The 27,529-nt window shown below is 43.9% G+C and overlaps 1 protein-coding gene across 1 annotated transcript; it reads left to right on the top strand.

The window, feature by feature from the left end:
• Positions 1-1,812: 1,812 nt before the first annotated feature.
• Positions 1,813-27,214, top strand: LOC149972913 (guanylate-binding protein 1-like). Its single transcript, XM_090216453.1, has 10 exons — positions 1,813-2,080; positions 2,767-2,961; positions 18,524-18,651; positions 18,815-18,924; positions 19,483-19,679; positions 23,301-23,543; positions 23,662-23,942; positions 24,767-24,979; positions 25,116-25,218; positions 26,185-27,214. Exons 2-10 carry the CDS (start codon positions 2,790-2,792, stop codon positions 26,649-26,651), a joined length of 1,914 nt encoding a protein of 637 aa, XP_090072579.1. The 5' UTR covers positions 1,813-2,080; positions 2,767-2,789; the 3' UTR covers positions 26,652-27,214.
• The last annotated feature ends 315 nt before the right edge of the window (positions 27,215-27,529 follow it).

Genomic DNA, 27,529 nt, shown 5'->3' with positions numbered 1-27,529 from the left:
GTTTTGACAAAAGGGTTTATCAAGAAAAAAGTCATAAAATACTAATTTAAGGCAGAAAGGAAATGGAGGACTAAACAAAAAAATGCAGAGATTAATTTCTTATTTGCTGAGTTTTAATCCATTCTTAGTTTCAAGAGAGGAGGTGAATAGTCTGTAGTGCTAGTAAGACTAGAGTATAGGAAGTATGAAAAAATACCTTCAGTGGTTATATCCATTACAGCTATTTAAAGGCTGCACATACTGAAAGTGAAAGTGACCTTCTGTCTGATGAACTCTTTCATGACCTAAGTGCTACAAGAACCCATCAATACAGGAACGGCTGTGGGAAACTACCCCAGATTGTAAGGGGGAATATTGTGGTGATAATGTTTCGTGGAAGGGGGATGCAGACGTTTGCTTTTGCCCCTGCTACAGACTGCTATATCGGTCCACTAATTCAGAGCTAGCGAAAGGCACAGTGCACTATTTTTCAGAGGATTATCATTTTTTTTTCTCACAAATTCAGATTTTTCAAGGGGTACTGCAACACCCTCAGCAACCTTAATTCCTTGTTGCAATGGTCCTAAGGTACTAGAGTATAGATCAACAGTAGGGGAAAAGGACCTTCTGCGGTTATATCCACGGGGCGCAAAAGTTCATTAAATATTGTCCAGCTGTAGGACGGATGGGGGGGGGGGCGGTCTGGTTGAATAAAGAGAAAATAATCCATGAAAAATCCATAAACAAATCATATTTCTTGTGTAATTTATATCGGTTTTCTCTTTCATTATTTTTATCTATCTGGCATGAGTGTTTAAGCCTAGATTTTAGGGCCTAATTTTACCCACACCAAATAGCCTACAAGCCAATCCCCAAATGCTTTTGTGAATGGTTGATACGAGTTAATCCTCATTAATTAATGAAATAACATTTCATATTTGAGTATTACTTATTAAATGCCACAAATAAACCATAACACTCTCTTTCTTGTGCCAAGAGACTACATTAATGTATATTTTATTCCAACCCAGCATTACCACGATATTAAAATATTTAAAGGACGACTGTTTTGGCCACGCGCTCAGGACTGCTTTATGAGAAAAATAACATGTCTCCGTCTTTGTTTTTAAAGAGACACATTTGGGAATTCATCCATTGGACCAGCTGTATCACCGCCTGGTACTGCAACTGCACCGGCCGCAACCGCAGGGCTCTCCAGAGGGTGGTGAGGTCTGCCCAATACATCACCGACCGGGGGCACACTGCCTGCCCTCCAGGACACCTACAGCACCCAATGTCATAGGAAGGCCAAAAAGATCATCAAGGACATCAACCACAAGAGGCACTGCCTGTTCATCCAGAAGGCAAGGTCAGTACAGGTGCATCAAAGCTGCGACTGAGACACTGAAAAACCGTTTCTATCTCAAGGCCATAAGACTGTTAAATAGCCATCACTAGCCGGCTACCACCTGGTTCCTCAACCCTGCACCTCAGAGGCTGTTGCCCTATATACAGTGGGGCAAAAAAGTATTTAGTCAGCCACCAATTTTGCAAGTTCTCCCACTTAAAAAGATGAGAGAGGCCTGTAATTTTCATCATAGGTACACTTCAACTATGACAGTCAAAATGAGATTTTTTTTTTTTTTGGATTTTAAAATGAATTTACTTGCAAATTATGGTGGAAAATAAGTATTTGGTCAATAACAAAAGTTTATCTCAATACTTTGTTATATACCCTTTGTTGGCAATGACAGAGGTCAAACGTTTTCTGTAAGTCTTCACAAGGTTTTCACACCGATAGAGCAGTCTGTTGCAGGGGCAAAAGCAAACGTTTGCATCCCCCTTCCACGAAACATTATCACCACAAAATCCCCCCCCCCCATGAATACAAGGCACTTAGAATCTGGGGTAGTTTCCCACAGCTGTTCCTGTTATGATGGATTATTGTATAACTTCGATAATGAAAGAGTTAATAAGACAGGAGGTCACTTTCACTTTCAGTGTCTGCAGCCTTTAAATAGCCTGCTGCTTACTGCTTTTGCCGTCATTGCCATATTGGTTTGCAGAGGATCCTTGACTCTCAGCGAAACTACGAGTATACGTGAGTATCAAGCCTGACTTTAACCTGACTCTTCTGATTTCCAAACCCACAGGTATTCATGGAAATGATCTTCAAATTCTTCGCTGGTTGACCTAATCCTGACAAATTGACTCCATAAGAGCTTGGACAGTGGTGTTTTTAAAAATGATTTCAGGGACCACTTTCCTATTGATTGTACTAAAGATACCAAACTGAAAAACTCTGATCGTTGTATTATTATGAAGAGACATTTATAACATTTGTCACCCCAGGCGTTCCTTCATGATCAATATTTTTTAGAGTTTATCTATATCAGCTGCCCCACCCTGATTTGGCTGTAGAATTGTTCTCATGTCTTATTATCACTCTGGCAGACAAACACCAATAGCAATAACAAACCTGTGTCAAATGATCTACTAATGATGATCTTCAGTCTGGACCTTGATATTTTGAATCAGACATGTTAGTGCTGGACTACAATACAAGCCTGTAGAACCAGTCACTACTGGACTGGAGCAGGAGATCCCTGCATTAGAATTGTGTCTTAAGATGCTGTCAAACTATTTACTATTTATTATTGTTACAGATCATTACTGGAATTTAAATGGTTTATGATGACAAAATGTGTTGTATTTTGCTATTGACATGATAAGGAATAGCATCACAGAGGTTAAATAAGTATTAATGATGATTAACTTGCTTTTAAGCGATCTTGTGAAGCACCTTGACCATGGACTCCCCAATGTGCCTTGTTAAAAACGCTGACGGAGAGCTTTGCGTAGAACCAGAGGCCATCGACTACCTGATGGGACTGAAACAGAAAGTTGTAGTTGTGTCAGTGGTCGGGCTGTATCGCACCGGAAAGTCCTACCTCATGAACAAGCTGGCTCAGAAGAGAAGTGGTGAGAGACAAATATATCTTACTTTACAAACAGGTTTGGACATCATCTGTGCCTCAGTATTTGTTTGTTAACACTGTACATTAAGTTTCCCCTACTACTTTGTAACTACACATACTGCTTGACTAGTTGGGCCCAAGCTTGCTGTACAACATTAAGACCTATTCAGTCTGTCTACAAACAGGCTCTCAAAGTGCTTGATCGGAAGCCCAATAGCCATCATCACTGTTACATCCTCAGAAAGCATGCGCTCCTGAGTTGGGAAAATCTTGTGCAATACACCGATGCATGTCTTGTATTCAAGATCCTAAATGGCCTGGCTCCACCACCCAAAGGACATCCAAACATATGGCAGCAGATCCACAAGTTCTGCCATGAGAGGTGACTGTATAGTTCCCTAAAGGAAAAGCACCTTTAGTAAATCCGTTTTCTCTGTGAGAGCTTCCCAGTTTTTCACAATTCCTGACATTTAATCTGTAAAAATGTTAATCCAGTTAGGATCACCACATTATTTTAAAAAAGGCATGACATAATTTTCTGGAATTTTCCAAGGCACAGTCAACTTAGTGTATATAAACTTCTGAACCACTGGAAATGTGATGCAGTGAATTATAAGTGAAATGACTTGTGTCATGCACAAAGTAGATATCCTAACCGAATTTCCAAAACTATAGTTTTTTAATTAACAAGAAATTTGTGGAGTGGTTGAAAAACGAGTTTTAATGACTCCAACATAAATGTATGTTAACTTCTGACTTCAACTGTATATATTATTTTTTTTTACTTTATTAATTTCCGTGTTTTTTTTATGAACAAAAATGTCCCGAGGAAAGGATAACAATTTCAAACTCTCCCTAAATGTGGTTGTAAATGATGATCATTAAAAAATGATCTTGTGTGGATCCTGACAACAGCCCTCTGTGACGTCAAGGAGTATTTCTCCCAAAACTGTGATTCCTTAAAAACGTGTGCAGAATTTTGGCCAACTCAGATTTTTCTAAAATCTTAAATTAATCATGAAGGAGCAGGGTCAGCTTTACCATAAGGACCCCTTCTTCATGACCTCATTACATGTAGTGAAACAAGACCACTCACGGTCTGGAAAGTTCTCTACTTTTGATAGATTTAAACAAAAGTATTGAAATCACCATGGTCACAATCGTAACCTGTCATCTCCATCTCCCTTATGAAACTAAATAAATACTGCACTCTGAACCAAAACAGGTATTTGATTCATGATAGTATTGTTAGACAAAGCAAGGAACGAGAACTTAAAAATGTCACCTCACTTTAGATTAAATTGCTTACTTCTGGGTAAGTACATTTTAAATACATATGTATCCCATGTAACAACATTGTAATTACAGAGTTGGTTGTTAAATATTGTTATAAAGTAATTGTTACGGTTTTCTTCCGTCGAAGGAGAGTCGGGACCAAAATGCCGCGTGGTTAGTTAATAATATACATCTTTAATGAAGATGAACACAAACAATACAAAACAACAAACGGAACGTGAAAACCTATACAGCCTATCTGGTGATAACAAAACACAGAGACAGGAACAATCACCCACGAAACACTGAAAGAATATGGCTGCCTAAATATGGTTCCCAATCAGAGACAACGATAATCACCTGCGTCTAATTGAGAACCAATTCAGACAGCCATAGACTATGCTAGAAAACCCCACTAAGCCACAATCCCAAAACCTACGAAAAACCCCAATACAAAAACACACCACAAAATAAACCCATGTCACACCCTGGCCTAACCAAAATAATAAAGAAAACACAAAATACTAAGACCAGGGCGTGACAGTAATGCTAATAATATATATATTTATACATAAATATATATATAATAATAGTATACTTAAAACTTCCTATGGCTGAGATCCCGCTAACGGGATCGATATGACAACAGCCAGTGAAAGTGCAGGGCGCCAAATTTAAATTTAAAACAACAGAAATCTCATAATTAAAATTCCTCAAACATAGAAGTATTTCATACCATTGTAAAGAAACTTGTTGTTAATCCCACCACAGTGTCCGATTTCAAAAAAGCTTTACTGCGAAACCACAACATATATGTTAGGTCAGCACCTGTTAGGTCAGCACCTATTCACAGAAAAACACAGACATTTTTCCAGCCAAAGAGAGGAGTCACAAAAAGCAGAAATAGAGATAGAATTCATCACTAACCTTTGATGATCTCCATCAGATGACACTCATAGGACTTTATGTTACACAATACATGTATTTTTTGTTCGATAAAGTTCATATTTATATCCAAAAATCTGAGTTTACATTGGCGCGTTATGTTCAGTAGTTCCAAAACATCCAGTGATTTTGCAGAGCCACATCAATTTACAGAAATACTCATCATAAATGTTGATGAAAATACAAGTATTATGCATGGAACTTTAGATAAACTTCTCCTTAATGCAACCTTCGTGTTAAATTTCAAAAAAGTTTCACCATGTAATAATCTGAGTACAGCGCTCAGAAAAAAACACAAGCAATACATATATCGGCCATGTTTTGGAGTCAACATAAGTCAGAAATAGCATTATAAATATTCACTTATCTTTGATGATCTTCATCAGAATGCACTCTAAGGAATCCCAGTTCCAAAATAAATGTTTGATTTGTTTGATAAAGTTAATAATTTATGTCCAAATACCTCCTTTTTGTTCACGCGTTTATTACACAACCCAAACTCACGATGTGCGAGCAGATAAAGTCAAAAAGTTCCGTTACAGTCTGTAGAAACATGTCAAATGATGTATAGAATCAATCTTTAGGATATTTTTATATCATAAATCTACTGGAGAATTCCTTTGTCTTCAGCCCCCTCCACCTAGTGGGCAAAATGTTTTTAGTGACCCCTCTTGGCAGTGGAAAAATGTTTTTGGTGTTAAATGACATTTCCTGCAATTCTACACATTTTGCCATGGGGTGGTTGTTACTGGAATTAAATTTCTACATGTTTTAAAACCCAATTAAATTAAACACTGTGTCCACTTCTAAGAATTTGTAAGACTCTTATTTGCATAAAATTGACAAAGACTAGTCTCAAAATCAATCAGCAGCGTTTATTCTCGAGAGTACTGAACATGAAACATTTTACAACAGGTTATAAACTGAAAATGACGTCATTAGTTTTCGTACTATCCCGTCTCATCTCCACTCCAGTACAATGGCTGTATAGTTCTCAAGCCTTCCCACATCGTCTCTCCCAATTTAGATAATTTATGACCGAGCCAAGGTCTTCCTGTGTAGATAAGCATTCTAGCCAGTCTGACGATAAGTTCATTCATTTCTACCAAGGAACAGACAGTCATTGTTCTAATTCTTGATTATATTTACACACATTATATTCAGTACTAGGATTAAAATAAAATTCATACATCTACACAGTAACATAATAGTATTCTGATTAGTCAGTCCTGATTGAAATGTATACATAATTAGTCATTATTGATAAAATATCCCTTTTTTTTAACCTTTATTTAACTAGTCAATAACAAATTCTTATTTACAAAAACGACCTAGGAACAGTGGGTCAACTGCCTGTTCAGGGGCAGAATGACAGATTTGTACCTTGTCAGCTCGGGGATCTGAACTTGCAACCTTCCGGTTACTAGTCCACCGCTCTAACCACTAGGCTACCCTGCCGCCCCAGTGGTGAGAAAGGTTGGCCATTTTAAAGCACATTTCCTGCAATTACACACATGTTGTCTTTTTTTACCTTTACCTTCATTTAACCAGGCAAGTCAGTTAAGAACAAATTCTTATTTTCAATGATGGCCTAGGAACAGTGGGTTTACTGCCTTGTTCGGGGGCAGAATTACAGCACTTTGGATTTGACATGATACGATATATGAGGTTAAGCTGTAGACTGTCAGCTTTATTTTGAGGGTATTTTCATCCATACCAAGTGAACCGTTTAGAAATTACAGCACTTTTTGTACATAGTTCCCCCTTTTTAGGGACCAAAAGTATTAGAACAAATTCATGTGTATTAAAGTGTTTGGTCCTATATTCCTAGGACACAATGACTACATCAACCTTGTGGCTACAAACTTGTTGGATCCATTTGCAGTTGGTTTTGGTTGTGTTTCAGATTATTTTGAGCCAAATGGAAATGAATGGTAAATAATGCTGTGTGTCATTTTGGACTCACTTTTATTGTAAATAACAAAATAATGTTTCTAAACACGTCTCCATTAATGAGGATGCTACCATGGTTACACATAGTCCTGAATGAATCATGAATAATGATGATTGAGAAATTTACAGACTCACAAATATAATACCCCCCAAAATGCTAACCTCCCCTGTTATTGTAATGGTGAGAGGTTAGCATGTCTTGGGGGTGTGATATAAAATGCTAACCTACCCTGTTATTGTAATGGTGAGAGGTTAGCATGTCTTGGAGGTATGATATAACATGCTAACCTCCCCTGTTATTGGTAATGGTGAGAGGGTAGCATGTCTTGGAGGTATGATATGAAATGCTAAACTTCCCTGTTATTGTAATGGTGAGAGGTTAGCATGTCTTGGGGGTATGATATAACATGCTAACCTCCCCTGTTATTGTAATGGTGAGAGGTTACCATATCCTGGAGGTATGATATAAAATGATTACCAATATATCCCACAAAGACCTCCGCCACGGCACAACCCAAGGGGGGGGGGGGGGGGCGCCAACCCAGACAGGATGACCGCACCAGTGACTCAACCCACTCAGGTGACGCACCCCCTCCAGGGACGGCATGAGAGAGTCCCAGTAAGCCAGTGACTCAGCCACTGTAATAGGGTTAGAGGCAGAGAATCCCAGTGGAAAGAAGGGAACCGGCCAGGCAGAGACAGCAAGGGCGGTTCGTTGCTCCAGAGCCTTTCCGTTCACCCTCTCACTCCTGGGCCAGACTACACTCAATCATATGACCCACTGAAGAGATGAGTCTTCAGTAGAGACTTAAAGGTTGAGACCGAGTTTGCATCTCTGACATGGGTAGGCAGACCGTTCCATAAAAATGGAGCTCTATAGGAGAAAGCCCTGCCTCCAGCTGTTTGCTTAGAAATTCTAGGGACAATTAGGAGGCCTGCGTCTTGTGACCGTAGCGTACGTGTAGGTATGTACGGCAGGACCAAATCAGAGAGATAGGTAGGAGCAAGCCCATGTAATGCTTTGTAGGTTAGCAGTAAAACCTTGAAATCAGCCCTAGCTTTGACAGGAAGCCAGTGTAGAGAGGCTAGCACTGGAGTAATATGATCAAATTTTTTGGTTCTAGTCAGGATTCTAGCAGCCGTATTTAGCACTAACTGAAGTTTATTTAGTGCTTTATCCGGGTAGCCGGAAAGTAGAGCATTGCAGTAGTCTAACCTAGAAGTGACAAAAGCATGGATTAATTTTTCTGCATCATTTTTGGACAGAAAGTTTCTGATTTTTGCAATGTTACGTAGATGGAAAAAATCTGTCCTTGAAATGGTCTTGATATGTTCGTCAAAAGAGAGATCAGGGTCCAGAGTAACGCCGAGGTCCTTCACAGTTTTATTTGAGACGACTGTACAACCATTAAGATTAATTGTCAGATTCAACAGAAGATCTCTTTGTTTCTTGGGACCTAGAACAAGCATCTCTGTTTTGTCCGAGTTTAAAAGTAGAAAGTTTGCAGCCATCCACTTCCTTATGTCTGAAACACATTCTTCTAGCAAGGGCAATTTTGGGGCTTCACCATGTTTCATTGAAATGTACAGCTGTGTGTAATCCGCATAGCAGTGAAAGTTAACATTATGTTTTCGAATAACATCCCCAAGAGGTAAAATATATAGTGAAAACAATAGTGGTCCTAAAACGGAACCTTGAGGAACACCGAAATTTACAGTTGATTTGTCAGAGGACAAACCATTCACAGAGACAAACTGATATCTTTCCGACAGATAAGATCTAAACCTACGTTTTGTTTTGTTATTAAAGAAGCTCTGTTTACGTTAATTCGCTTTTGGGTCCTCATTCACGCACCGTAACAGAAGAATCCGACCAAGAATGGACCCAGCGACTTCGGATCCTCTCCACTCAGCCGTCGAGATCCAGGGAGCGATGCTAGGCAGACACAAGCAGGAATTGTCTGCTGCTCGACATGCCGTTGAGACCCTGGCCACCCAAGTCTCCAACCTCACAGAACAGGTTCACCATCTCCGCCTCGATCCACCGGCCACTTCCAGGGCTTTCGAATCTCCGGAGCCCAGAATCAATAACCCGCCGTGTTACTCTGGGGAGCCCACTGAATGCCGCTCGTTCCTCACCCAGTGTGATATTGTGTTTTCTCTCCAGCCCAACACTTACTCCAGGAGCACTGCTCGTGTCGCCTACGTCATATCTCTCCTTACTGGACGGGCTCGTGAGTGGGGCACGGCAATCTGGGAGGCAAGGGCTGAGTGTACTAACCAGTATCAGGACTTTAAGGAGGAGATGATACGGGTTTTTGATCAATCTGTTTTTGGGGAGGAGGCTTCCAGGGCCCTGTCTTCCCTATGTCAGGGTAATCGATCCATAACAGACTACTCTATTGAGTTTCGCACTCTTGCTGCCTCCAGTGGCTGGAACGAGCCGGCTTTGCTCGCTCGTTTTCTGGAGGGTCTCCGCGCAGAGGTAAAGGATGAGATTCTCTCCCGGGAGGTTCCTTCCAGCGTGGATTCCTTGATTGAACTCGCTATTCGCATTGAGCGATGGGTTGATCTTCGTCACCGAGCTCGTGGAAAGGAGCTCGCGTTCTCCGTTGCCCCCCTCTCCGCATCACTACCATCTTCCTCTGCCGGCTCGGGTGCTGAGCCTATGCAGCTGGGAGGTATCCGCATCTCGACTAAGGAGAGGGAACGGAGAATCACCAACCGCCTCTGTCTCTATTGCGGTTCTGCTGGTCATTTTGTCACTTCATGTCCAGTAAAAGCCAGAGCTCATCAGTAAGCGGAGGGCTACTGGTGAGCGCTACTACTCCTGTCTCTCCTTCAAGATCCTGCACTACCTTGTCGGTCCATCTACGCTGGACCAGTTCGTCAGCTTCCTGCAGTGCCTTAATAGACTCTGAGGCGGAGGGCTGTTTTATGGACGAGACCTGGGCTCGGGAACATGACATTCCTCTCAGACAGTTAAGGGAGTCCACGGCCTTGTTCGCCCTGGATGGTAGTCCTCTCCCCAGGATTCAGCGTGAGACGCTACCTTTAACCCTCACTGTTTCTGGTAATCATAGCGAAACCATTTCTTTTTTAATTTTTCGTTCACCTTTTACACCTGTTGTTTTGGGCCATCCCTGGCTAGTTTGTCATAATCCTTCCATTAATTGGTCTAGTAATTCTATCCTCTCCTGGAACATCTCTTGTCATGTGAAATGTTTAATGTCTGCTATCCCTCCTGTTTCCTCTGTCTCTTCTTCACAGGAGGAGCCTGGTGATTTGACAGGGGTGCCGGAGGAATATCACGATCTGCGCACGGTGTTCAGTCGGTCCAGGGCCACCTCTCTTCCTCCACACCGGTCGTATGATTGTAGTATTGATCTCCTTCCGGGAACCACTCCCCCCGGGGTAGACTATACTCTCTGTCGGCTCCCGAACGTAAGGCTCTCGAAGATTATTTGTCTGTAGCTCTTGCCGCCGGTACCATAGTCCCCTCCTCCTCTCCCGCCGGAGCGGGGTTTTTTTTGTTAAGAAGAAGGACGGGTCCCTGCGCCCCTGCATAGATTATCGAGGGCTGAATGACATAACAGTGAAGAATCGTTATCCGCTTCCTCTTATGTCTTCAGCCTTCGAGATCCTGCAGGGAGCCAGGTTTTTCACTAAGTTGGACCTTCGTAACGCTTACCATCTCGTGCGCATCAGGGAGGGGGACGAGTGGAAGACGGCGTTTAACACTCCGTTAGTGCACTTTGAATACCGGGTTCTTCCTTTCGGCCTCGCTAACGCTCCAGCTGTCTTTCAGGCATTAGTCAATGATGTCCTGAGAGACATGCTGAACATCTTTGTTTTCGTTTACCTTGACGATATCCTGATTTTTTCACCGTCACTCCAGATTCATGTTCAGCACGTTCGACGTGTCCTCCAGCGCCTTTTAGAGAATTGTCTTTTTGTGAAGGCTGAGAAGTGCTCTTTTCATGCCTCCTCCGTCATATTTCTCGGTTCTGTTATTTCCGCTGAAGGCATTAAGATGGATCCCGCTAAGGTCCAAGCTGTCATTGATTGGCCCGTCCCTAAGTCACGCGTCGAGTTGCAGCGCTTTCTCGGCTTCGCAAACTTCCATCGTCGTTTCATCCGTAATTTCGGTCAGGTGGCAGCCCCTCTCACAGCCCTTACTTCTGTCAAGACGTGCTTTAAGTGGTCCGTTTCCGCCCAGGGAGCTTTTGATCTCCTCAAGAATCGTTTTACATCCGCACCTATCCTTGTTACACCTGACGTCTCTAGACAGTTCATTGTCGAGGTTGACGCGTCAGAGGTGGGCGTGGGAGCCATTCTTTCTCAGCGCTCCTTCTCTGACGACAAGGTCCACCCTTGCGCATATTTTTCTCATCGCCTGTCGCCGTCGGAACGTAACTATGATGTGGGAAACCGCGAACTGCTCGCCATCCGCTTAGCCCTAGGCGAATGGCGACAGTGGTTGGAGGGGGCGACCGTTCCTTTTGTCGTTTGGACTGACCATAGGAACCTTGAGTACATCCGTTCTGCCAAACGACTTAATGCGCGTCAGGCGCGCTGGGCGCTGTTTTTCGCTCGTTTCGAGTTCGTGATTTCTTATCGTCCGGGCTCTAAAAACACCAAGCCTGATGCTTTATCTCGTCTCTTCAGTTCTTCAGTAGCCTCCACTGACCCCGAGGGGATTCTCCCTGAGGGGCGTGTTGTCGGGTTGACTGTCTGGGGAATTGAGAGGCAGGTAAAGCAAGCACTCACTCAAACTCCGTCGCCGCGCGCTTGTCCCAGGAACCTTCTTTTCGTTCCCGTTCCTACTCGTCTGGCCGTTCTTCAGTGGGCTCACTCTGCCAAGTTAGCCGGCCACCCTGGCGTTCGGGGTACGCTTGCTTCCATTCGCCAGCGCTTTTGGTGGCCCACCCGGGAGCATGACACGCGTCGCTTCGTGGCTGCTTGTTCGGTCTGCGCGCAGACTAAGTCCGGTAACTCTCCTCCTGCCGGCCGTCTCAGGCCGCTTCCCATTCCCTCTCGACCGTGGTCTCACATCGCCTTAGATTTTGTCACCGGACTGCCTTCGTCAGCGGGGAAGACTGTTATTCTTACGGTTGTCGACAGGTTCTCTAAGGCGGCTCATTTTATTCCCCTTGCTAAGCTTCCTTCTGCTAAAGAGACGGCACAAATCATCATCGAGAATGTTTTCAGAATTCATGGCCTTCCGTCAGACGTCGTTTCGGACAGAGGTCCGCAATTCACGTCTCAATTTTGGAGGGAGTTTTGCCGTTTGATTGGGGCTTCCGTCAGTCTCTCTTCCGGCTTTCACCCCCAGTCTAACGGTCAAGCAGAACGGGCCAATCAGACTATTGGTCGCATCTTACGCAGTCTTTCTTTTCGCAACCCTGCGTCTTGGTCAGAACAGCTCCCCTGGGCAGAATACGCCCACAACTCGCTTCCTTCGTCTGCGACCGGGCTATCTCCTTTTCAGAGTAGCCTCGGGTACCAGCCTCCGCTGTTCTCATCTCAGTTCGCCGAGTCCAGCGTCCCCTCCGCTCAGGCTTTTGTCCAACGTTGCGAGCGCACCTGGAAGAGGGTCAGGTCTGCACTTTGCCGTTATAGGGCGCAGACTGTGAGGGCTGCTAATAAGCGTAGAACTAAGAGTCCTAGATATTGTCGCGGTCAGAGAGTTTGGCTCTCCACTCAGAACCTTCCCCTTAAGACCACTTCTCGCAAGTTGACCCCGCGGTTCATTGGTCCGTTCCGTATTTCTCGGATCATTAATCCTGTCGCAGTTCGACTTCTTCTTCCGCGATATCTTCGTCGCGTCCACCCGGTCTTCCATGTCTCCTGTGTCAAGCCCGTTCTTCGCGCCCCCGCTCGTCTCCCCCCCCCCCCCCATCCTTGTCGAGGGCGCACCCATCTACAGGGTCCGTAGGATTTTGGACATGCGTCCTCGGGGCCGTGGTCATCAGTACCTAGTAGATTGGGAGGGGTACGGTCCTGAGGAGAGGAGTTGGGTTCCCTCTCGGGACGTGCTGGACCGTGCGCTGATCGATGATTTCCTCCGTTGCCGCCAGGTTTCCTCCTCGAGTGCGCCAGGAGGCGCTCGGTGAGTGGGGGGGTACTGTCATGTACTGTCATGTTGTGTCTTGTTTCTGTCCTTTCCCTTCACCCTGTCTCCCTCTGCTGGTCGTTGTTAGGTTACCTTTTCTCCCCCTCTTTCCCCCAGCTGTGCCTTGTCTCCTCCTAACTACCTCGTCACCCCTTTTCCCACCTGTTCCCTTTTTCCCTCTGATTAGTCCTCTATATCTCTCTCTGTTTCTGCTCCTGTCTTTGTCGGATTCTTGTTTGTGTTGTTCATGCCTGAACCAGACTATCGTCATGTTTGCTGCAACCTTGTCCTGTCCTGTCGGAACCTGCCGGTCCATCTGAGCCTACGTTTTGTTTTGTTATTAAAGAAGCTCTGTTTACGTTAATTCGCTTTTGGGTCCTCATTCACGCACCGTAACACAGGAAGCAGCTCTTTCAGTAGTTTAGTTGGAATAGGGTCCAGTATGCAGCTTGAAGGTTTAGAGGCCATGATTATTTTCATCATTGTGTCAAGAGATATAGTACTAAAACACTTGAGCGTCTCTCTTGATCCTAGGTCCTGGCAGAGTTGTGCAGACTCAGGACAACTGAGCTTTGAAGGAATACGCAGATTTAAGGAGGAGTCCGTAATTTGCTTTCTAATAATCATAATCTTTTCCTCAAAGAAGTTCATGAATTTATCACTGCTAAAGTGAAAGTCATCCTCTCTTGGGGAATGCTGCTTTTTAGTTAGCTTTGCGACAGTATCAAAAAGGAATTTCGGATTGTTCTTATTTTCCTCAATTAGGTTAGAAAAATAGGATGATCGAGCAGCAGTAAGGGCTCTTCGGGACTGCACAGTACTGTCTTTCCAAGCTAGTCGGAAGACTTCCAGTTTGGTGTGGCGCCATTTCCGTTCCAGTTTTCTGGAAGCTTGCTTCAGAGCTCGGGTATTTTCTGTGTACCAGGGAGCTAGTTTCTTATGAGAAATGTTTTTAGTTTTTAGGGGTGCAACTGCATCTAGGGTATTGCGCAAGGTTAAATTGAGTTCCTCAGTTAGGTGGTTAACTGATTTTTGTCCTCTGGCGTCCTTGGGTAGACAGAGGGAATCTGGAAGGACATCAAGGAATCTTTGTGTTGTCTGTGAATTTATAGCACGACTTTTGATGATCCTTGGTTGGGGTCTGAGCAGATTATTTGTTGCAATTGCAAACGTAATAAAATGGTGGTCCGATAGTCCAGGATTATGAGGAAAAACATTAAGATCCACAACATTTATTCCATGGGACAAAACTAGGTCCAGCGTATGACTGTGACAGTGAGTGGGTCCAGAGACATGTTGGACAAAACCCACTGAGTCGATGATGGCTCCGAAAGCCTTTTGGAGTGGGTCTGTGGACTTTTCCATGTGAATATTAAAGTCACCAAAGATTAGAATATTATCCGCTATGACTACAAGGTCCGATAGGAATTCAGGGAACTCAGTGAGGAACGCTGTATATGGCCCAGGAGGCCTGTAAACAGTAGCTATAAAAAGTGATTGAGTAGGCTGCATAGATTTCATGACTAGAAGCTCAAAAGACGAAAACGTCATTTTTTTTTTTGTAAATTGAAATTTGCTATCGTAAATGTTAGCAACACCTCCGCCTTTGCGGGATGCACGGGGGATATGGTCACTAGTGTAGCCAGGAGGTGAGGCCTCATTTAACACAGTAAATTCATCAGGCTTAAGCCATGTTTCAGTCAGGCCAATCACATCAAGATTATGATCAGTGATTAGTTCATTGACTATAATTGCCTTTGAAGTAAGGGATCTAACATTAAGTAGCCCTATTTTGAGATGTGAGGTATCATGATCTCTTTCAATAATGACAGGAATGGAGGTGGTCTTTATCCTAGTGAGATTGCTAAGGCGAACACCGCCATGTTTAGTTTTGCCCAACCTAGGTCGAGGCACAGACACGGTCTCAATGGTGATAGCTGAGCTGACTACACTGACTGTGCTAGTGGCAGACTCCACTATGCTGGCAGGCTGGCTAACAGCCTGCTGCCTGGCCTGCACCCTATTTCATTGTGGAGCTAGAGGAGTTAGAGCCCTGTCTATGTTGGTAGATAATGAGAGCACCCCTCCAGCTAGGATGGAGTCCGTCACTCCTCAGCAGGTCAGGCTTGGTCCTGTTTGTGGGTGAGTCCCAGAAAGAGGGCCAATTATCTACAAATTCTATCTTTTGGGAGGGGCAGAAAACAGTTTTCAACCAGCGATTGAGTTGTGAGACTCTGCTGTAGAGCTCATCACTCCCCCTAACTGGGAGGGGGCCAGAGACAATTACTCGATGCCGACACATCTTTCTAGCTGATTTACACGCAGAAGCTATGTTGCGCTTGGTGATCTCTGACTGTTTCATCCTAACATCGTTGGTGCCGACGTGGATAACAATATCTCTATACTCTCTACACTCGCCAGTTTTATCTTTAGCCAGCACCATCTTCAGATTAGCCTTAACGTCGGTAGCCCTGCCCCCCGGTAAACAGTGTATGATCGCTGGATGATTCGTTTTAAGTCTAATACTGCGGGTAATGGAGTCGCCAATGACTAGAGTTTTCAATTTGTCAGAGCTAATGGTGGGAAGCTTCGGCGTCTCAGACCCCGTAACGGGAGGAGTAGAGACCAGAGAAGACTCGGACTCTGACTCCAACCCGCTGCTTAATGGGGAAAAGTTGGCTTGTGATGCGTCCCTTATGGCTTAGGTGCCGTCCTTTCACACACACTGAAAGATGGGTCAGAGAGGCCAGTTGCATTCGCGTCATGAACATTGAATGATGCAGAGAAAAACTACTCACAAATCGACAAAGAAGCACTGGCACTAGTGTGGGGCGTCAAGAAATTCCACCCATACCTATATGGCAAGCGTTTCACACTGGTTACAGATCACCAGCCGTTGCTTTCTATTTTCAGTCCAAAGAAAGGCATTCCGGCAATGACAGCAGCCAGGTTACAGCGATATGCCCTGTTCCTTGCCAGTCATATGTATGGCATTGAGTTTAAGCCGTCATCCCTCCACACAAATGCAGATGGATTATCCAGACTGCCGTGTACAAGAGAAAGACAAAGGAGGGTGGATGCAGTGGACATGTTCCATACCGCTCAGCTCGAGGCACTACCAGTCACAAGCACAGTTATCAAACAGGAGACAAGGAAAGATGTGACCTTGTCACAAGTGTACACCTACACCATGTCAGGATGGCCAGCTACTGGCAGAAAGGAGCTGACTCCGTATTTCCAGCGGAGAAACGAAATTACAACGTACCAAGGATGTTTGATGTGGGGAATGAGAGTCATGATACCCCAGAAATGCCAACATCTAGTTTTGCAGCAATTACATGAAGGTCATGTTGGAATTGTCAAAATGAAGCTGCTCGCAAGGAGCCACTTCTGGTGGCCAGGTCTGGATCAACAGATAGAAAACATGGTGAAGAACTGTAGCGGATGTTTGGAAACCCTCCACATGCCTGCTCCTGTCCCAGTCCACCCATGGGAATGGCCCACAGAGCCATGGCAGAGAATTCATGTGGACTATGCTGGTCCCTTTGAAAAGCACATGTTTCTGGTTATAGTTGATGCCCATTCCAAATGGCCAGAGGTGTTTTGCACTGACTCCTCCACCTCAGCTCAGACGATAGAGTGTCTCAGAACAACGTTTGCATGCTTCGATTTACCACTGCAGCTGGTAAATGACAACGCGCAAGCTTTTGTAAGTGACGAGTTTACAAGATTCATGTCAGTAAATGGAATTAAACACTCAACCTCAGCTCCATACCACCCTGCCACCAATGGGCTTGCAGAACGTTTTGTGCAAACCCTAAAGCAAGGACTCCGTGCAGCAAAATGAGACGAAGGGACTTTGCAAACAAAACTGGCCAAGTTCCTGGCCTCCTACCGAAACACCCCACATGCCACGACAAATGAAAGCCCAGCCGCACTGATGTTCGGGAGGCCTCTCCGCACACAGCTGGACATCATGAAGCCAAACAGGCGTAATGAAGTGCTGAACAAACAAGCCAAGATGCTCTCCGGTGGCCGGGAGCGCCATCTCCAAACAGGACAGGAAGTGATGGTGCGAGACTACAGAAGAGGAGGGAAATGGACAAGAGGGGCCGTACACACACAAACGGGACCCAGAACTTACCAGGTTCAAGTGAGCCCAGACATAATCTGGCGGCGTCACATTAACCAAATGCATTCCACGGAAAACAGCACAACAATCGAGAGAGAGCAGGCACAGAGAGATCCTGAGAGTGACACACAGGGAACTGTAGAGGACGGTGGGGCAGTAAAGAGACCCCAGGCTGAAAGAAGGGAACGTGTTGATGAAGGTGCTGCTATAGCAGAAGCTATAATGGAACAAGCACACACTGAGGATGTTCAGGAGCCTCCAGACAATCCGAGGCGCTACACAGAACGAAGGCACCGTCCACCAGACAGACTAGACTTAGAAACAAACAAACAAAAACTAACTGTTCAAGTTCAAATTAAAAGATGCAAAATAACTACAACAAGTTCTAGGATGTGTTTCAGTTGTGGTTTGGTAAAAGTAACTCTAATTGTATATGAGAAGGAATGTTATGTTCTGTTAATTACTGATGTCCCCTTTAAGGATGGAGCACCCTTGGTCATGCGCAGTATTGTTCTATGTTATTCTGGTACTAACTCGTTTTAGTAAATGTGAAGCTCCAGTTCAATTTCTTGTATTTAGAGTCTTTCTTATTACATAAATAAGTACTAAGTGTTAAGACACTACACTAACTAACTCTGGTCTTGGGCTTTGCTAGTAGTTAGCTAGTTCTGGTCCATACTAACTAACTCTGGTCTAAGGCGTGGCTAGTAGTTAGCTAGTTCTGGTCCATACTAACTAACTCTGGTCTTGGGCTTTTGTAGTAGCTAGCTAGTTCTGGTCTGCAGTAGTTCTGGTCCATACTAACTAACTCTGCTCTAAGGTGTAGCTAGTAGCTAGCTAGTTCTGGTCTGCAGTAGTTCTGGTCCACACTAACTAACTCTGGTCTTGGGCTTTGCTAGTAGCTAGCTAGTTCTGGTCTGCAGTAGTTCTGGTCCATACTAACTAACTCTGGTCTAAGGTGTAGCTAGTAGCTAGCTAGTTCTGGTCTGCAGTAGTTCTGGTCCACACTAACTAACTCTGGTCTTGGGCTTTGCTAGTAGCTAGCTAGTTCTGGTCTGCAGTAGCTCTGATCCAGCTCTGTAACAGTGTTATAGGCTGGTTTAATATGTATACTGTAAATGTCCTCAACAATCTCTGTTGATTTAGGTTTTGCCCTTGGAGCCACCATCCAGTCTAAGACTAAGGGCATCTGGATGTGGTGTGTCCCTCATCCTGTAAAAACAGACCACACCCTCGTGCTGCTGGATACAGAGGGACTGGGGGATGTGGAGAAGGTGGGGGGTCAAAGTTCAATCTCTTTACAATCCACATTACATATTCACATTCCTTCATTTACCAACAAAGCACAGTGAACACATACTGTATCTGCACCCTCATCATTTAAACAAGATGATTACTTCGTCGGAGATCCGATACATGTTGTGATACTTGTTTCAGGGGGATTCTAAGAATGATGCCTGGATCTTCTCGCTGGCCATTCTGTTAAGCAGTACTCTGGTCTACAACAGTCGAGGGACCATCGACAATGATGCTGTGGAGAAGCTTCAGTATCCTTTTGCGTCAAAATGTGGCTCAATTCTTGTGGACATAATCTGTCGTGGTATTTCATATGATAGTTTGCTTGTTTGTTATGCTTTTGACAGTAATCTCAGCCATATTAGTGGTAGCCTAGCTAATTGTGATGGTCATTTTCATGAATTTGTATGTATATTTTTAACATGATTTAATTGTAGGCTAGACCTAATCATTGATATGGTAGAGAATTTAAATGTAATAATGCTACACCTAAATATGTTCCAATTATTAAATGTACTATCATTTTGTTTCTCTGGAAACTGTGAAGGGTTTGAGAAATCACAGAATGCCGATTCGCGGGATTGACTCTTAGCTTTTGTGAACTTTAAGAGCTGATGTTGACTTAAAGCAATGTCTGTGACTTTCAAACAAATTATGTTACTGTGTCAGTTGAACTCTAAACTGACAATTACTTATTTTGTTTGTTTGTTTGTAACTTCCCTGAAATTCAAGCCCCTGAACTCAAACTGTGCATGACACTGACATGAGCTTTACGAACTCCAATATCAATCCTCAACCTGGTCCTATAGATATGTGAACGAGCTGACAGAGATGATCAAGGTGAAGTCTTCCACTGTCGATGAGGAGGATGGAGAGGGAACACAGTTTATGCAGTTCTTTCCTAATTTTGTGTGGACCGTCAGAGATTTCACTCTACAGCTCGAGATCGACGGCAGAGTAATCACTCCAGACCAGTATCTGGAGAATTCCCTGCAACTCAAGAAAGGTGATTTTCATTAATATAAACCAGGTAGTTTGAGACCTCAATGCTGATTGTCTTAAACAACATTCCAGCTGTGTGTATATCAGACAATATACCACGGTATGATGCACTGTTCCCTGAAGGAGTACAACATACCATGGGGAGTCGCATTCTCACGACTTTGGTTGGAGGATCTACAATCACGCCTGACAAGGACAATGAAATCCTGAGACTGGGAGAGATTCTTCCACCAATCTTGACAACTGTGTGTCTGAATGTGGAGATGGGACACTTTTCATCTAACTCATATGTGGGAGACACAACAGCTTTTACACAACACTCTTGACACCCGTGAACACTGTGGAACTCAGCTGTGCCAAACTCATGTGCCAAGTTTTGCCTAAATCCTGGTGCTCTCTGGGTACACAGGCTCTGGCGATCAGTGATGAGCCTCACTCGGTTTAGGCGGTAAGATGCGTTCTGGCAACCGGCTGGCACCCAGTGCTGGAAGGCATGCATTAAAAAATAGACCAAGGGGAAAAGCCTTATCATGGAGGTTACCCTACAGACCAGTCATAGCTACTGGCAACAAAATGCCTTGTAACATACCTGGGAATGGGACAGGCAGCTGTTGTAACAGACTGGAGCAAATAGTAATTCAATATAATTCCCAGGAATGAAAAGAGTTGAGCTGGAGACAGACAGCTCATATGGGAGCTCATATGAACCACAGAGACCTTGTGTGGGATAATAGGGTGGTCGTGTCCAACCCTACTCATTCCCTCAACTCCGCTACCAGCAACTAATCACCTATAGAGACCATAACCTGTATCACCAGACACAAGTGAGCTACAGGCAGGGATCAGCAATGAGTCTCAGTAATGAGCCACCTATGGAGGAGGGGGGGCCCCCCCTTGTAGACAAAGACCCAACTTCTCACTCTCACCCTGGAGAGATTGATTTAGCCCCTGAAACCAGTTGACAGTGTGGAACGTGGGGGAACATTAATAAACATAGACAAGCTTCCAACATAAATAGTGTTTCCATGAGACTGTATAACCTGCGGGAAGCAAAAGGGGCTATGGCAAGGTAGGCTAGCTCGCATCTTTGACCGAAGCAGTCTATTTAAGGTAGGCTAGATAGCATCTTTGACCGAAGCAGTCTATTTAAGGTAGGCTAGCTCGCATCTTTGACCGAAGCAGTCTATTTAAGGTAGGCTAGATAGCATCTTTGACCGAAGCAGTCTATTTAAGGTAGGCTAGATAGCATCTTTGACCGAAGCAGTCTATTTAAGGTAGGCTAGATAGCATCTTTGACCGAAGCAGTCTATTTAAGGTAGGCTAGATAGCATCTTTGACCGAAGCAGTCTATTTAAGGTAGGCTAGCTAGCATCTTTGACCGAAGCAGTCTATTTAGAATAACCAAGCGACTTTAAGCTACATATTCTTAACAAGAGAGCTACCCCAGCACCTCAACCGTGGGCAGGTAGGAATAGCTAGTTATATGCAGTGCTTGTTTAGCTAGGCCAGTCTCGAAAGTCCAGGAAGGACACGGTTTACTGGGGTGGGACCGGACCGTTCATCAACATGTCTGGGAAGAGAGGTAAACGGTGCTTGACCGAGGCAGACACAGGCAGCAGGGGTACCCACCGAATCTGTCCGCCATCTCTCTTCAAGCAGCCTCACCCTAACTGGCGACAGAGCACACAGGAGCCGGGTGGGGGCGCGGGTAGGGTCTCGCTTTGAGTCCCACAATCACAACCCCTTTTAAACATTGTGTGTTTATTATTATGACCATTATGACCCCAATATGAGAAGCATAGACGCGCAAAATTCTACATCTTCTACATAGAAGTTCATAGGAAATCCCAGGGCAGAGTGTCTATAATACTGTAAGGGGTTCTTCTACATATAAGATCATAGTAAATCCCAGGACATAGTGTCTATAATACTGTAAGGGGTTCTTCAACATAGAAGATCATATGAAATCCCAGGTCATAGCGTCTATAATACTGTAAGGGGTTCTTCTACATAGAAGATCATATGAAATCCCAGGTCATAGTGTCTATAATACTGTAAGGGGTTCTTCAACATAGAAGATCATAGGAAATCCCAGGTCATAGTGTCTATAATACTGTAAGGGGTTCTTCAACATAGAAGATCATAGGAAATCCCAGGACATCGTGTCTATAATACTGTAAGGTTTTTTTTACATTTCCCACTGAGAAAATAATTTCTGGACTTCTGGACAGCATTTTTATGAATTCATATTTTATCAGGTTTCTGTTAAGGCGGACCGTATTTTATTTATTTTTTAACATTTGAAATTAAACTCACGAATGCAAATATTTATGTCAAATTGTTCTGTTCTCCTTGTAGCCCTGGTTGTCCTGAAAAGAGCATGGGAAAACACTTCAAGTAATAGTAATGCCTAGTAATGATTATGTTATGTGAGGCTAAATATAAGAGCAAGCAGATGAATGAAATAGCGTTGGTCGATGACGTTTAAGATGAGGGAGGACGATTCTTTTTTTCTGTGAGCGTGACCTTATTTCTATTACAGCATATTGGATGACTGTCATTCATATTCCATTCACCCAGTTTAATATAACATTGATAAGGTTAGGCTACTACATGATACTCAAATTTTCCCAACACCTAACATGAGGTTGCTACAATCTAGCCTATGAATGAAAGTTTACAACGTAAACTGGTTGAGAGACAAGTTGGAGTTGAATCAAGGTGAATGACACATTCAATACCGCCTTGCACACTCTTGCCTTCATCTAGCTAAACTAGGGTGCAATCATTAGTCCAACAGTTGCAAACGAGAGTTTCTATTGGACAAATGCAGGTATGTTAATCCCCGTTTTTTTGCTTATTATATTTATATATATATATATAATTCTTTCTCACCTCTTCACGCTCTCCTCCTCTCACCTTTTCCCTTTGCTTGTAGACTTCAGTGCACAACACATCAGCTGTCTGTGACCAGGCCTAAACAAAAATCAAAGTCAAACCTTCATATCATAACCGCTAACTACTACACACAGTCTACATCATTATCGCCATATTAGCTAACGTCATAGTCAACATAGCTAATAGAAGTAAGGTGTTACTAAACCCGCTACATTCATGCAGTAACGTTACAGTTAACAGTCAGCAAGCAGTTAGCAGTTAAACCGGCGGAACCCAGTGACAATAAATTACTGAAACCAAAAGCTTACCTTGGAAGAGTTGCAGTGTTGGCAATACATATTCAGCTAGGTAACATAGCATCCCTCTGTTTTAGCCGGTTGTTTGAGTATGCTAATCTAACTAGCTGCATTCACTAGCTAAGTGAAAGTGGGAAAAAATACAACAAAATATACACTCTATCACTTCCCCTTCATTTTTAAAGAAATTAATTTGTTAAAATCTGTTAAACTAGTCAATTAATCACCACACTTTACACACTGTAGTGCTAGCTAGCTGTAACTTATGCTTTCAGTACTAGATGCATTCTCTGATCCTTTGATTGGGTTGACAACATGTCAGTTCATGTTGCAAGAGCTCTAATAGGTTGGAGGAGAAAGGAGATGTTATTGGGACACACCCAAGATCTGCATGTACTATAAAATCTAGTAATGCCAATGTTATCTTTCAGGTACTAGTAAAAAGATCAATGACTACAACCTCCCGCGAGAGTGCATCCGGAACTTCTTCCCATCACGCAAGTGTTTTGTGTTCCCCTCCCCTACAACTCCTGACAACATGCACCGACTGGACTCCATGGACGAGGCTGAGCTTTCTGAACGCTTCAGAGCGGTCTCAGATACTTTCTGCCGCTTTATTTTCCAGGAGAGCCGTGTGAAGACTGTTATAGGGGGACACACATTGACTGGAGAGAGTGAGTCAGACATCCACCTACAGTAGAGTATGTGAAAACGGATACATATTAATTCTACATTTTATTGTACCACTAAATACATACATTCATATTTTTCCTCCCATCTGTCTGATTGCAGTGTTGGGGCACTTGGTGAACACCTATGTGGAGACCATTGCCAAAGGAAATGTGCCCTGTCTGGAGAATGCTGTGTTGGCCATGGCTAAAATTGAGAACCAGGCTGCTGTGGATGAGGGCCTGGTGGTGTACCAGAAGGGAATGGAGCATGTGAAGGCCTTATTCCCAGTGGACATCAATCAGCTGTCAGAGAACCATCTTCGCTCAGAGACCCAGGCCACAAAGGCGTTCTTGAAGCGATCCTTCAAAGATGAAAATTGGGAATTCTTGAAAGCTCTTGCGGTAATGGATCATCATTCTAGATCTGTGCCTGGTTCACACAATGCATTTCTATCATCATCAAGGCCATTCAATTGAAAAATGATTGATTTGGCTTATGCAACAAAATGATAGTCACCTGTAACAGTAACACCAGTAAGACCCAAGGGCACCAGGTGGAATATGACCAAGCAAAAAACACTACTGTGAAAATCATTACTCAGATTAGATTTTTAATCTTGGATTAAAAGAACACAATGTTGAATAAAAGCCTAATATAGATATGGAGCCAATATGTAACTCTTAATCACTATTGGCCGGGGTTCACATGTCTGAAGCTAGTATCAGTTCATACCAGGGTTCACATGTCTGAAGCTAGTATCAGGTCATACCAGGGTTCACATGTCTGAAGCTAGTATCAGCTCATACCAGGGTTCACATGTCTGAAGCTAGTATCAGTTCATACCAGGGTTCACGTGTCTGAAGCTAGTATCAGCTCATACCAGGGTTCACATGTCTGAAGCTAGTATCAGCTCATACCAGGGTTCACATGTCTGAAGCTAGTATCAGCTCATACCAGGGTTCACATGTCTGAAGCTAGCATCAGCTGAAGGTCAACCTGACCTCGTATACTATAAAATGTTGCTTCTTAGAGAACATTCTGATCTACAACGTGTTATTGTATCGTGGTTGACTTACAGCTGCTGTGTTTCTCATGTGATTTATACTGTCTTCTCCAATGTTAGCATGCTGTAATAAACCTTTTCTAGAACTGTCTTTCTATAATTGTCTGATTGTTTATCTTATTTTACACACCTGATTCTGAACATTCCCAATAAATCTTTCAGGAGGCCATTAGCAACCACACCGCCAACCTTTTCAAACAGAACAGGGATGCCTCAGAGAAGAAGTGCAAGGCTCTTCTGGATAATCTGTCTGCTCTGATGGATCGGGGGATGAAGGAGGGGATGTACACCACACCAGGAGGCTATAAGCTTTACTGCAATCACCATGACAACATAGTGGCACAGTACCGGGCCGAGCCCAACAAAGGAGTCAGGGTAAGAGCTAGAAACCAAACAACATCAACAACGTCGTGTATTAGAGAATCAAAAAACATCCATCATTAGTCAGTAATGAACAATTCAACATTCAATCAAAATCAATGCAACAACCTATAAGACCTGTTTTCTGCAGGCTGAAGAGGTTCTGGAGCAGTTCCTGAAGGACAAGAGTGCAGAGTCCAACTTCATCCAGCAAGCTGACAAAAAACTGACTGAAAATGAGAAACAAATCCAAGGTAAGCCACACCTCAATGTTTTTTTTCCAATTAGAAAATAGAAATCAACTGTGTTAGGCTAATGTTTGGAAGATGAAAACAAGACCAGTGGCTCCGCCCTAATGCCAGGCCCCGCCCAAAAATACAACTTTAAGTATTATGGAGTTAAAAGTATTATTGGTTATTGACTAGAACATATAAATTGCGACATATTTTACAAATAAACATTTTGCTATTATCTGCTATTTTGAATGATGTGATTTATTTCCAGTGCCTTCAGAAATTATTCCCACCCTTTGACTTTTTAAAACACAGATTCAACCACAAAGACCAGGGAGGTTTTCCAATGCCTCCAATTTCGTGGTGTTTTAGTAGCTACTATCTTGTCTCATCGCTACAACTCCCGTACGGGCTCGGGAGAGACGAAGGTTTAAAGTCATGCGTCCTCCGATACACAACCCAACCAAGCCTCACTGCTTCTTAACACAGCGCCATCCAACCCGGAAGCCAGCCACACCAATGTGTCGGAGGAAACACTGTGCACCTGGCTACCTTGGTTAGCGTGTACTGCGCCCGGCCCGCCACAGGAGTCGCTGGTGTGTGATGAGACAAGGATATCCCTACCTGTTAAACCCTCCCTAACCCGGACGACGCTAGGCCAATTGTGCGTCGCCCCACAGACCTCCCGGTCTCGGCCGGTTACGACAGAGCCTGGGTGCGAACCCAGAGTCTCTGATGGCACAGCTGGCGCTGCAGTACAGCGCCCTTAACCATTGCGCCACCCGGGAGGCCCAGTATCTGCTATTTTGAATGATATGATTTTATTTCCAGTCCAACCACAAAGACCAGGGAGGTTTTCCAATGCCTCGCGAAGAAGGTCACCGTTGTGCTAATAGACTCTAGAGGGTTTTAATGTGTATGAAACTGTATGAGAAAATGAATTGTCCAGTTGTCCTACTTCTTTCTCTCTCTCCTTGGCTCTTCCAGCTGAGAAGAAGAAAACAGCTGAGTTGGAGCAGGAGAAGGCAGCATTCAGGGAGCAACAGGCAGAGATGGAGCGCACCATTGAGAACAATCGCATTAGCCAGGAGAAGTACTTGAAGAAGATGAAAGAGATGATGGAGAAGGAGAGGAAGAAACAGCAGCACGAGTTCAACAGGACCCTGGAACGCAGAATGCAGGAGCAGAAAGATCTCCTGGAGAAGGGTCATAATGTGCAAGCTTATCTATTGAGACAAGAGATCGAGGAGATAAAGAAGAAGAATCAATTGGAAAGGGACGCCTATATCAAGAATACCCAGAATCAGAAGGCTCTGCTGGATGACTACAAGAAGCAGGCTGTGAGACAGAAAGAACAGATGGAAATGTTAATGAGGGAGCTCAACAATAGATCACAGGCCCCTGTACAAGTTGTTGAACGACTTGTTCCTCAAGAAGCCTGTATCGTAATGTGATCCACTGCACCTTGAATTCCTGACTATGAAATGTAAATTGATATTGAGTCTTGAAGCGTTGAAGTGTGTGTCTTCTATAGCCATCACTGTTTTTATCTGATCCTGCTGGTTATCTATGAAAGCTGATGTAAAAAGGGATTTTTTTAAATACATTTGATTGAGTGACCTCTTTCAGATAAATGCTATAAGCACATGACTGGGATCATGATCTCGACCCCGAATCCAGCTTAGTTGTCACGACTGCTGCCGAAGTCGTTGCCTCTCCTTGTTCGGGCGGTGCTCGGCGTTCGACGTCACCGGTCTTCTAGCCATCATTGATCCTTTTTTCATTTTCCATTGGTTTTGTCTTGTCTTCCCATACACCTGTTTTCAATCCCATTCATTACCTGTTGTGTATTTAACCCTCTGTTTCCCATCATGTCTTTGTCAGAGATTGTTTTATTGTCAGTGTAGTGTGATTGTTGTATAGGTGTGCGTCGGGTCCTTGTACCCATGTTTATGTACATTTAGTGTTATGGAGCATACTCCGTGGACTTTATTAAAAGACTCCATTTTACACTCCATTTGACTCTCCTGCGCCTGACTTCCCTGCCACCTATTACATCTACTCATGACAGAATCTCTGACCAAATATATGAAGTCAGCAGGAGAGGACACTATGCCCATGGAGCTGGAGGAACGCGTTCAGGAACAAGCTAGGGAGATTGACGTTATCAGCTCCGTCATGGATCACATTGCCATGAAAATGGATCGCTGGGAGAGACAGGGAGTTTCTCCAGCGCCACCACCACCACAACCGGAATCTCCCGTGAACGATTTTTCCTCTCCGGAATCGAGGATCCATTTATCCCTACCTACGGGATACAACGGAGATACTG

Source organism: Oncorhynchus mykiss, chromosome 22 (genome assembly GCF_057628025.1).
Source record: "Oncorhynchus mykiss isolate SJ-2025 chromosome 22, ASM5762802v1, whole genome shotgun sequence".
Lineage (NCBI taxonomy): Eukaryota > Metazoa > Chordata > Actinopteri > Salmoniformes > Salmonidae > Oncorhynchus > Oncorhynchus mykiss.
The sequence above is the reverse complement of the archived record's forward strand: the minus strand, read 5'-3'. Positions and strand labels throughout refer to the sequence as shown.